This window comes from Archocentrus centrarchus, chromosome 12 (genome assembly GCF_007364275.1).
Source record: "Archocentrus centrarchus isolate MPI-CPG fArcCen1 chromosome 12, fArcCen1, whole genome shotgun sequence".
Taxonomy (NCBI): Eukaryota; Metazoa; Chordata; class Actinopteri; order Cichliformes; family Cichlidae; genus Archocentrus; species Archocentrus centrarchus.
In genome coordinates, this window is record NC_044357.1 from 1069479 (window position 1) to 1082368 (window position 12890).

The 12890-nt window shown below is 39.5% G+C and overlaps 1 protein-coding gene across 2 annotated transcripts in view; it reads right to left on the reverse strand.

Moving 5' to 3' along the window:
- Window positions 1-556: 556 nt before the first annotated feature.
- Window positions 557-12890, reverse strand: part of zfyve16 (zinc finger, FYVE domain containing 16) — a 31720-nt gene continuing 19386 nt past the window's right edge. The window contains exons 10-18 of one of the 2 annotated variants that reach the window (XM_030742215.1): window positions 12659-12883; window positions 12096-12178; window positions 9845-9949; window positions 8401-8551; window positions 8147-8227; window positions 7897-8059; window positions 7647-7749; window positions 7352-7528; window positions 557-6999 (exon numbers count right to left, since the gene is read on the reverse strand). In XM_030742215.1, the coding sequence (XP_030598075.1) occupies window positions 6823-6999; window positions 7352-7528; window positions 7647-7749; window positions 7897-8059; window positions 8147-8227; window positions 8401-8551; window positions 9845-9949; window positions 12096-12178; window positions 12659-12883 (1265 nt within the window). In that variant the 3' untranslated portion in view covers window positions 557-6822. Of the gene's footprint in view, window positions 7000-7351; window positions 7529-7646; window positions 7753-7896; window positions 8060-8146; window positions 8228-8400; window positions 8552-9844; window positions 9950-12095; window positions 12179-12658; window positions 12884-12890 lie in introns of both variants that reach the window. The other variant, XM_030742214.1, reaches the window with a different exon arrangement.

Below are 12890 nucleotides of genomic sequence, written 5' to 3' on the forward strand. Positions count from 1 at the left end.
ATTCACACAAGCACTTTCTTCTATGCTTAAGTGCTTTTTATCTAACATTCACACTCTGACAAATCTCCAGAGAGCAACTCGGGGTTCAGTATCTTGCCACAGTATCCTTGGGCATGCAGACTGCAGCAGCCAGGGATCAAACCACCAACCTTCCTATTAGTAGGTGACCTGCTCTACCTCCTGAACTACAGCCACCCACACAATGGATCCAAGAATTTCATTCCGATACCTAATGGCAGTCAGGGTGTCGTTGCCTAGCTTGTAGAGTTCTGTGCCATAGATATGCCACCTCAGACCATCACTGACCCACACCAAACTGGTTATGATGAACAATGTTACAGGCATTGTTCGTAACTGCCAAATGGGCTCCATGGTGCCGGGCAGTGAGCACAGGGCCCACTAGAGGACATCAGGCTCTCAGGCCACCCTCATTAAGTCAGAGGCATTCACATGCTGGAGGTCATGTTCTAGGGCTCTGACAGTACTCATCCTGTTCCTGGAAAGTGAAATCTCAAAGTACTTTTTTTTAATTCTAGTAAAGAAAATAACAGGCAGCTTTTTTTTCCCCATAAAATTAATTTTATTCTTTAAATACACAGGCTATTCAAAAACTGGTTAGGACCCAGACCCCAGGGTCCCCAAAATAAAGCTGGTGTTATGAATAAATATATGACTTACACAAACAATACTTCTCATTTTGACATAGTGGAAGGTTGTTTTAATCACCCTAGAAAGAAAAAAATTTGAATAAGTTTACTGAAAATAGGTTCTTCCACAATCCAAAGCCAGTAATGGAGACAAAAGGTGTAAAAATCAGTAAGATTTACATCAATCATTGCCTGAAGTTTCGGAGTTATTTGCACAGCAGTATAAATATAACAATCCACCTGTCGCCACCACGCCACACCTGCTTTCTGCTGAGAATCAAAAGTCAAAATGTTTCCCTTCAAAATGACTCCATCATCACCATCATCATGATAATGACTTTTTAAAAAACATGAGCTGACCCACCATAAAGAAACAAATATGGCTTCAAGGTGGAAAGTTGGAAGTTTTCATGAGCCTCTGATTAAAATGGAGTTGGAATTTAGCAAAGAAACTCCTGGAATACAGATTCAGACTCGATCATCCGGGAAAACAGATAACAGATTATCAGCTGTACAGTTCTGGCGGTTTTACATGACGGATTTCTTTTGTTCTCTGAGGGCAACATTTAAACTCTGCTACAGGAAAAGTCCAGCACTGATAAAAATTAAGATTATGTTATGTTTAGATGGCAAAGTAATCAGTGATCACATGTAAATTAACATTTCCTCATATTAGAGGTCCTCTGGGTTATGTGGAATAGAGACCTGACCTTTGACCTAAGACAGGCCAGATCCAAACTCTACTAAACCTAGGGCAGAGTTTGGTAAGTTATTCACAACTTCTGTATTAAAAAGACATAAATAGGAATTTTGCTTATATAAGTTTGCATCTTAAAAAAAAAGAAGAAAAGACTGAGTCTACATTACTTTACATGTGTCCATTGCATACATTGGATGTGAGTAGGTTTCCTACAGGTCAGATTTATATCAGATCTAAATCTTTGGACCAGCAGCCTATTATGATAGCAGGAAGCATAATCTGCTGAAGATTAGTTGTATATAAGTGTAATTTAAAGTTTACCTTTCTAGTGTTTAATAAACATCTCTCACATGGAGAAAAATGAACAACCTGCAGATTTCAGGGATTAAAAAAAAAAAAAAAAAGCAAACTGTATATAAACCTTCATACACCCAGAAGACTGCAAATTAAATCTGGAGGCTTACAAGTTAGAACATATTTGTAGTAACTGAGTTGTTGTTGTATTCCAACAGATTTATTATGAAGTTGCTAAGAATTAGAGCATGAGTTACAGAAGAGTTCACAACTGAACTCAGTCTTCAGATTTTCACCGGAGCATTCATGTCAAACTAAAGCGCTTCCTGTATTTTGGGACTAAATATTTTCCACAATTCATTTCTGGATTTGTTTCCCCTCTCACACAGCTCGCTACGCAAACTGCAAAATGAATGTAGCTTACTCCCTATCAAAAATATTGACTCTTATGTCCCCGTCCCCCCCATTGATACCAACATTTCCAAAAATAACTCTGTAATAATTAAAAACAAACAAAATGCACAACATCTGATACAATCTCTATGCATACAGGATATCTTCAATACATCTGGAAAGATTCCTGACTGAAAAGTGAGATGAGATGTGAAACAATGCACTTTGCCCCAAAAACAAAAAGAAAATGGAGACCTAGCCTTGGATAAACGGGGACTGCACAGAGCACCTACAAACAGTGCAAGCAAAGTGAACGCATTTTACAGGGACATAACCTCTCTGTACTGAAGGTAGAAGCATTTATTATAACCAGAAGACCTCTAGCCACTCTTCAGAGAGAACTGGCAGTTCTAAGCTAGAAAGATCAAATAAACCCAGGAGCCATGGTCCATCTGTTGACTGGTCACATCAAACCAACACATTAGTACACTGATACTTCTAAAGTGCCTTAAAGCTGTTATAAACATTAAATAATGCTAAAATATGAACCCAGTCTAAAGCTTTTCACTGTGGTAAGACAATTCCCACTCCAAAGAATAAACTGGGGAAATGAGCTTTTTTTGCCTTCTGGACCAAAGTTGGATGAGAAGATTGATACCACCCTCATATCGCTCTAGTAATTATTAAGCTAAAGACACAAACCTGCTAGCTGAGACTTGCATTTAGACCGGAAACCAAAGTTGTGTCTCAGTTCACTTTCTTCCACGTTTAAACACTTCACTGAGCGCATAAATGTGTTCCCATTACGAAATGTAGCTACATGGAGAGATTGTGTACTCATAACGGTCAAATATGTAACCATCATGGCCTTCAATGGCCAGGATCTTGGCCCATCAAACATGTTTCAGCCAGCAGGAGGAGGATAATCATAAACTGCAGTGATAATAGCTATGATAGCTGGCAACAGATTTCCCCCCCAGGTATTCAACATAAAATTACACACTTTACGAGCTGTGGTTTGGTTTGCAAATTGTCACCTTCACTGTCTGCAAGGTCAGAGGCAGAACGAGAAATGCTGTAGCCAGTGTGAGTTAACCAGAGTCAAACATTTTCTTTAAGAGCACAACCTGACGTGTTGATTTGAGACAACACTATCATGTCCTAATGTACATAATAGTCAGTATGTAGTGTAGCTATAGTACTATATGAAGTGCACCAATATTAGCAATGAAATTGAAACAATGAACAGGAACTGGCTGTCTTAAAGGAACAGACAATAGAGATGCACCAGTTGTGAAAAGCTGGGCCAATACCAATATTAAAAAAAAAAAAAATTCAGCTGACAACTGAAATTTAGTTTTTTGATATTCTGCCTTTTGTGCAACAGAAACAAAGAAATCTTCATTATAACAAAATAACCAATCATTTTAAGTCTTTCAGCTCTTCTTCACATTGTCTATATACATAGAATTAATACAGATATGTACCATTACTATCGTTAAATGTCATTGAATCTGCCAACTAGTCAGTGGCAGCCAATAAGGCTGATATAAGCAGATAAAGATTGAGGTGATCTACCCATGCATGCCAAAAAAAAAATCGACGCATCACAGCCACAAATATACCGAAATTATTTGTCAGCTTTGAAGGGTCACCCGTTTCACCCAATTCCAGCTTTCACACTAAACTAAGCTAAGCCATCTCCTGAACATAAAATATATAAAATGTAGAGGTAGCTTCGGGGCTTGTAAAATGAAACCAGCATAGAAGTGCCTTAACCCTGCATCCCTATAAATGGCCAGCAGGGGGCGACCCCTCTGGTTGCAAAAAGTAATCCAGTTGTACAGGAAGGAAAATTTCATTAAACACTTTGCTGATGACTTTATGGTCTTAATTGCTTGTTTCAATTCATATTGAATAGAATATGCAATTAAGTTTGCAATTTCTGATCATTATTAGTCAGAAAGGAGGATTACCCAGCATATTCTTACTGGCTTTCAACTTCAATCACAAGTCGCCGCCCAGTGAGCGCACAGCGTCCCTCGGTTTCAGTCAGATCCAACCATCAAAACACAGAGACGCTGACAGTGAAAACTCGCACCTTGAGCCCTACCTAATCAATTGGCGACGTCGCTGTAGTCTCTCTTTTATATACAGTCTATAATACTGACTTGATGGCAGTGCAATCAATCTTCTCATCTAATAATATCCTAAAAAAGATTCAACTTCATTTTTTTAAACTCATAAAAGTTGTGAGATGACTTGCAAAAGTTCTCATTAGCTGTGCAAAAACTGATCATATAACAGACTCAAACAGATGATGTAAAATATCTTAAAGAAAGAAATCATTGGTATTTTAAGTTAGAGCTGGCAAAAAGCCATCAGCATTTAAACAGCAACTTGATCAAAATAAGAGTGATTAAAGATAATGAAAATCATCCTTTAACCCCACTGGCTGGAATTCACAATTCTCTAAGTGAGATTAGCTCCTCTGGTTAGACATTTTAATCCAGTTTGGAGTGTATTACAGCTGATATTACATCCTCTTTTCTAAACAAACCTCTAGCTCCTTCGGGGAAATAAATCCTGGGTTGGAGTGACATTTTATTTTTTTTTCAACTTTTTATAAAGATGATGTCCAATAATAAATGGGAACATTATAAGACAAACATACTGTTGGGTAATTTGGCGCCAGCAGGATGACAGAAAAAGAAACTAAAGCTTTGAGAAGAGCTACACCTGTAAGCTCATTAATGAGCGGATGTAACGTCAGCTACTCACTTGAAGTCCCGTCAAGAAGGACAAGTTCAACTACGAGGGAATGTTTAACCCCTCACCTCCACCTGTTATAATAGTATTAGCCACATAGTGCTGTAGTTTCATCAAGGTCAGTAGGCCAACCCTGCAGAAAATATACCTGCCTGTTTCTAAAAAGTGAAGTTCCAGATGGCCGACTCCAACTGTGTTACTGACACCCGCTGGGCCTCATGCAGGGAAACATCCTTCATTATTGTTGCTGTTATTGTACAATCTGGGCTCAGAATAGTTTTTTCAGCTGCTTTCAGGTGAGAGGATGACTGCGTAAGAAGTGTCATCTACACTTGGCCACCTACACTTGAGGCTGCCTCCCCTGAATGAGTTTTATTCTGTACTTCTGTCATGTGAAATTCATGTGTGTTCTTGACCTGTCGCTTAATTCACGTGCACATTTTCTGATTTTTCCAAAGTCGAATGTTTCTTTGACTAAAATTTAAAAAAAAAATCTTAATTTGATTTAACATCATCATTGATGTCATTTTACTTTAAGGTCTGAAATTTTATTTGCATATTTAAAACCAGTAACTTATACACGTCATTCATTCTCAGCTTTGTAAGGTTGTTGCGTAAAAATTAATGATTATGACTCTTTTGTATAAGACTTAATTAAAACTAGCCCACAAATAAAGCAGAACAGGTAACCAAACACAGCAGGTCTAGGTGTCAACCGCACTGCTGATTCTGTCACAAAGTGTCACACAAATTTAACACATGCAAATAATTAATTCAATTATTCTTCTAACAGGGGATAATCATTAACTTTAAATATACTTCAAATTAAAAATAAATAAATAAATGAAAAAGAGGGGAGAGTGGTAAGAGACCCAGGGTCTTCCAGTAGGTAGCTGGGTCCTAATTAATGGGGAGTTTTGGACCATAATGCCCAGACTGGCATCACTGGTCCCTGCCATACTGAGTGAGGAGCCTGTTGGTGCAGACAGAGGCGAAAAAAGAGCCTCAGGCAGCAGTGGACTTGTGTGCACCAAGAGACCTGCATGGCAGTTACAGGGTAAGCGGCAGAGAGCCGAAGCCTCCGTTAGCCAACTGTTACTTGTTGCAGAAAGCAGACTCGCTAAGAGACCCTGAGTGATCCAGACACAAGGGCAACCCTTAACAGTCTCACAGGTTCACCCACATCTGAGTTTTATTTCCTCTTGTTGACCAAAGACTCTCCTTTAAGTATCCTGGCTCAAGCTGAGCTAAACAGTGAGAAACGCGGGACATGTAGATAGCTGTACTTTAGAGCAGTGCACTGTCAAAGACACGGTTTAGTTTTTATAAATCATTCAAAGGTAAAATGGGAATTGAAATTAAATTTCATTCAATAGCCGAGCCCTAGGACAAAGTTAAAAAAAGGTTCCTGCACGAGGCCCATTGTTCTCCTGCGCAGTATCATCATAACCAACATGTAAAATGAGCATAGTACCTTGAGAGAAAGTCAGCCTACTGTCTGCTTTTAGGCCATGTCAGCTATGTATGTGAAGTGGCTCTTACAGTAGCACCTGATCACCTCTTGATGCTCAATGATGTCCCTCGTTTTGATGTAAAAATAATGAGAGCCACTTCCATAGTGTCTGTGGGAAACATTCACTGAGGTACTCCGTGCTAACGGAGGCCAGCAGGGAGTCTGGAAGGCAGAGCAAAGGAAAGCGCTTTGAATCTTTTGGTTGCTTTTGGTCATGTTGTTGTATTCCTTTAGTGTTTGGCTTCTTGTATTAAAGCAGCTTTGGTGAACACGAAACACTCAAAAGTGCAATGGCTTCGTAACAGAAAACCAACATCCGATCAGCTTGGATCCCTCTAAATCCCCAACGTCAGAGTGGGACTGTTTATCTTCCTGTGTGGCTGGCTGCCGATCCAGCTGTGCACAAGCAGCTGTCCTGCCTGAAACAGCAGCTTTGTCCTGAAAACAGCCACAACAGCCATTGCAGTGGATTTTTTTTTTTTTTTGTCTCCAATATTTTGAGTGTGTCATGGTCTACATGCGGATTCGATAGCATGTGTGATGTAGAAAGTGAACTCCATGTCCATGGCAGTCTGTGGCACGCTCGCACTATCTCCATGGATGACAGGGATCAGAGCGCTGTCCATCTCATTCATGTAGCGCTGAGGGAGGAGACTGCCTCTGGAACCAGCCTGGTACTCCACCTGAGGCAGGGGGGAAAAAAAAAAAAAAAAAAGGAAGGGGGAGAAATATGGCTGTAACCGACTTTCACTTCACGGTTACAGTAGTCAAAAGATATTATCACAACTGTTGTTGTTGTTAACTGGAGTTATACAAATAAAACTGTCTTTAAAAAACAAAACAAAAAAACAGCAGTTATGCTACAAGTCAAATTCAAACTTAAAATTTTGTTTAAACTCAAAACACAAGTGTATGGAGGTGGTGAGAAAGTCTGTAACCATAATAGTAGTGACACTACATTGATGTATTGCATTTTAAAATACAGTCATCATCAATATACGATTATCAGATTAATCCGAATCACTGCTCGTTTACCATGTCAGCCTGTGTGGAGACACGCAGTGACAGCGAGTTGATGCCGTTGGAGGTGAGAACAGCAAGGTGAGGAGTGAGAGCGCTGCAGGTTGCCAAAGCTATCTCCTTCTGAAAAACACTGCAGGACGACAGGACAGATGCCAGGCTGCAGTCAGGAGACTTCAGCTGGTAGAAAACCTGCAGAGAAATTCAGCTCAGGTCACACACACACATTTGGACTGTCAGCTGTCTGACACCTTCCAGTCCTATGGAAGGTGTCAGACAGTAGCAAAGGATGTGATGAAGGAAGAATTACCTCAGTGCATCTGATGGTGCAACTGTCCAACTCAAACTCAGTGTCCTGCTGCATCCTCACACTATGCACTCCATCGAGGGGTCTTCCATCAACTCCACTAGTTCTGCTGCAGGAAAACAAATTCACATTAGACAGACTTTTATTCAGAGTGATTTAGATTGATTTGTGACAACAGCGGTTTGGCCAGAATATGATCAGATACTGTCACTGGTGAACACACTGGACAGTGTGTAAATAACTGTGTGGTTACCCTGTGTTGACAGGTGAACTCCAGTCCACCCAGCGGACAGTCACATTCTCTCTGAGCTGCTCATCATTAATCCTGCCGCAGGGTATGTGGAAGTTCGTCTGCTCCCTGAGGGCAGAGCGAAGAGACTCCATAGTCTCTGGAGGGATTTGCACCATCAACCCATCTGGTAACAACAAAAGAATTAACTAGTCAAGCACAAGTCTAACAGCACTGCCCTAAGTATTTCAGAGACAACAATCAGTCACACTACCTTCAACAATGCTGGACTTGGCAATGAAACCTGAGGAGGCTTTCAGTGCGCCATTGAACACCACAAAACTGGACCCAGTCACTGTCACAAAACACATGTCCCCGGAGGGTTAGCTATTTGTGTATAACAGAGTCAAAATATATAAGCTACACTTTATCTGACCGAGATATTGATTCAACAGCTTGCCCCCAATGTTTGTTTGTTTTTTTTTTTAAACAAAGACAGAGCAAAGGAGCACTACTGAAGACACTCACCTGTGCGGGTCTTCCCAGGCATGCTGTTGACTTGGGTTTGGTAGTTTCCCTCCTCATTCTGGTAACACACCAGGTGAGAGTCGGCCTCTGAGCTGAAACTTGCTCCAATGCTGATCACATGTTCGTTGGATGCATTTACCACCTTCTGCACCTGGAAAACAGAAAAATATCCACTTCTGTACAACACGTGTAAGATATCTTTACTGCCATTGCATGATACAATGATATTTTATTGAAGCCATCCTCCAGGTGCCGAAATAATAAATACAAGATAGAAATAAGAAATATAAATAAGATAAATAAGGATCTGGTATTTGTAGTGAGCAGAGGTAGTATGATGCAAGATTTACAGTAAGCGGCAGTATAAATGGCAATAAACGGTTTATTTACAACTGAGTGCTGAAGTGATGCAGTGGATGTGCAAAGAGGTTGTCTGTTGGGTTTGGTGCGATCAGTGTGACAGCTCTGTGGTAAAAGCTGTTTTTCAGTCTTGAGGTCCGGGCATACAGTGTCCTGTAAACACCTCCCAGAAGGCAGGGGGGTGAAGAGGCAGAGCCATGTGATGTGTGCTGTCCCTGATTATGGCTGTGACCCGCCTGGTGCAGCAGGTCCTGTACATGTCCTCTAGTCTGGGGAGGTGGGTGCCGGTGATCCTCTCAGCAGTCTTGATAATGCTGTTAAACTACTTTTGGTTTAATTTATTTTTTATGTTTACATACACCGTTTCATTTTGGCCTGTTCTAGATAGAATTCAAAAACTGTGAGGAAATCGTGGTCTGGTTGTTCACTCAAAATAGGGCTCACTACATCTTCATTAATACATTTACCAATGGCATATTAGGGATTGTTCTCTCTCTTAAGCCACCACAATTTATTTTTATTGATCATCTTATTTGCAAACAACGGCCCTAAAACAACATTATAGAAATAAGAAACTCAGTAGCCAATCATAGAGTTTCCTGCTATGGCTTGCCTCAACATTATTTCTCAGCATATGTCAGGAAATTATGCAAAATGCAGTAGTTACTAAAGTAAAGCAAAATCGATCTTGTACTGATCATCCAACTGATGTTAGAATTTACTTTGTGCTCTTTTCAGTTGTCTGCTGCATGCAGTTAGAGGGGGATCACAACAACTAATTCCCAAACCAATCAAGGTGCTGCTTCTAGGATCTTCAGAAATTTGGTTGGGTTCTGTAGTAGTTTTGACTTCTCTACACTTTGATTACCATGTTATCAACATGTTAATTCAAAGCATTTATAAATAAAGAAGCAAACATCTACTGAAACCAAGTAAATCAAACTTGGGCACCAAAACACTTGTGAAGCTGTTCGTTTCTTAGTCATTACTGTGAAAACGGATGTATCAGAGCATTATTGATTTTCTAACTCACTGTAAGGAAATAAACTTATTTTATAAAATAATTTCTCAAAGGCACTCTTACCTCATTGAATCTACTTTTGGGAATCTCAATGTAGCTGTGACCCATCTCCATGTGGATCCTCAGGCCCTCCACCGCTGACAGGCTATACTGGTAGTTCCTCAGATCCTGGAGGAGAACCATTTATAGAATCTGAACCACGTCTACAAAATCTTCAAATCAGCTTTTTTCAAGATTGCCCAGAATTGCTGTCACTAACATGCATTCACCTGTTTTTACTGGGAATATCAGATTTTGGTGCATAGTCCTGTCTAGGGCTGCAGTGATTAATCAAGCAACTTGATTAACTCAATTACTTAAAAAATCCTCAAAGCTCATTTTTTGCTTCTATGCTTTGTTTAATCCACAATTCTGTAGCGCTCAGTCATCGAGCGTGTAAACGCGAGCGTTTCACCACATGTGCAACTAAAAATAGACCTGCAATAGAAATGTGTCTAGGAGCATGCGTGTGAATGAAAAATATTACAACATTAAACGCATGCAATCCCCCGTTTTTTGACAAAAACACTGATAGCAGCAGCAGCTGATGGTGATGATGTCATAGTTTAACATGGAGCTAAAGTCTGTCTACGCATACGGAGAGGAGCAACGAGGCGGAGCTGAGACGGTGAGCTCAGGTGGAGTGAAATTAAACCGTTTTTAGCGTCCAAAACAGCAGCGCTTGTTACTGTGAGCACCATTAAAACCTTTGCTGGGAAAAAGCTGGTTAGTAAAAATAAACATGGGCCCGTAAAACTCTGCCACTGAATAATAATTCAGTGTCCAACTTAACATTAATTATTAACATCCACACCAGTGATTCCCAAAGTGTGGGCCACAGCCCACCGGGTATCGCAGGTGGGTCACAGTAGTAACAGAAATTCAGTTTGAAATTACTTACAAGTATACATATTTACACATTTATATAAATGTATTGATGAAAGTGAATTAAAACTGGTAATAGGAGGTGGTTAATTTGTGATATTACTTATCAGACTGACCTAAATTTACTACTCTTGTATTGAAGTTTGTGTCCCAGTGGTAAGTGGGTCACATGGGATTTGCTGTTTTTCAAGTGGGCCGCAGCACTCTTGACTTTGGGATCTACACCATCGCAAAGCACAGAGCAAACCTCAGAACGCCGATATGCTCGCTTTTCTTCATTGGAGAAATCACATACTCTGTCACACACACAAAGCCACGCCAAACCCAAATTATCCAGGAAATACAATACTATCAGAACTCTTTGCTGCTTTATAGTAATGTAAGAACAGTAAAGTAACAAAAAAAGTAAAGGCTATTTTATTTAATGCATTAGTTTAGGTTGCATGTAAACCCTATTATATTTGACATTACTGCACTAGTGATTATTTGGATATGGATTTTTAAGAAAAATGTTTCCTTTAAAAAATAAGATATTCATATAGCACGTAAAAACAATAAAAGGTTTTTGTTTTTTGAACTAAACATTTTATTAAACTAATAAAAACTTTGCTATTTCTAAAATGGAAACTAAGCAGAAGTTCGTTTTAAAAGACCTGTGTTTTTCTGTTTTGAATATTTATTACTGTTCATTAATAAGTGATTTCTTATCTGATTACTCAGTTAATTGATGGGAGAGACAATCGAATAACCGATTACTAAAATAACAGAAAGCTGCAAATAAAATAATAGACCTTATAACAGACAGACCCCTAGTCATGTCTCCCAAACCCATCAACCTAAAACAGGCCAGTCTCTCTGTTTCAGAGAGACACAGAACTCAACACCAGTGAGCTTTGTTTCCAAGCTCCAATAATGCTCTTCCTGTTCGGTGCTGCAGGGTCCACATGATCAACCTGCTTTTTAGCGGCTAGATTTATTCTGTTATTGTCAACAACAGTAACTCAACGGGTTTCTGTGCTGTTGTGGATTCATAGAAATGACTGGAATTTTTCTGTAGTAGTACAACTGAAGAATATTTAGTGATTACACTCCTGTGTTACTTTAACCATGCACAAAGCTGGAGTAAGCCATTCTAATTTAAATAGAATTTTTGTCCAAAAAAATTAGGTTTCACCCAGTATAAGATAAACAAGGATTATTCTGAACTGTGAATCATACAAAACTACTCTGGAAGAGCCCAACAATAAAAACAGACCTATGAATATAACAAGTCTGCATTACTTAAAAATGTGGCTTCAGTGGAGTTCAGAACCATATGTTGTATTAGCGCTGACAAAACTTTGCTTAGCATCCCAATTATAAATAAATATTTTTATCTTGCACTACTTACAGCCAATAAATTCATGATGGTGTGTCCTGTCTCTCGATACACCGAGTCCCGACAACGGATACTCGTCAGTGTGGTGGGATACGCTGAAATATAGAAAACAGTTTGTTTTTTATATGCTAATAAACCAGAAAAGAATAAAATGTTTCTCCTTTGTCTTTCTCCTAAAGCAAAATGCAGTTTGGTCAGTAAGTTGCAGACTGTAATTTATAATGGCATAATCCATAAATATATTTTGCATGGATACTGCCATTTACAAATAACGTTTTGGTCCAAAAGTCCAAAACCTAAATAAATGTAATTTACCATCAAGCTTGCTAACAAAAAAAGATGCTAATCTTTACAAATGAGAAGGTGGAACTACTAATTTGGGGTATTTTTTACTCAAACTGCTGAAACTAATGATCATAATGTTGCAGAAGTGCAGGTTATCAAAAGTTAAGTACGCCAATTATGGCAGCTCTAAAAAGAAAATTTGGCCAAATCAAAGTACAAAATTACTAAAGTTTCAATATGAAACTACAGCACCAGTGAGTGAGACAGAGCCATGAAACAATGATACATACAGTTATATTCAGCTCCAAGGCGCAAAAGCAGTCTGAGGGGAAAGACTTTGGCCCAGGGCACCTCCAGTTTCTGGATAAGCAGGCCAAACAAGAACGGCTGTGAAGGGAGAGTGAGGCCATCTAGGGACTGACAGGTGGGAGAGAAGAAGACCATTCCAGCGTGATCCTTACTGCCCAAGAAACTGCTTGTGAAAGTCACATTATCCAGCTCCTCCAAAAACTTCCCTGTAAC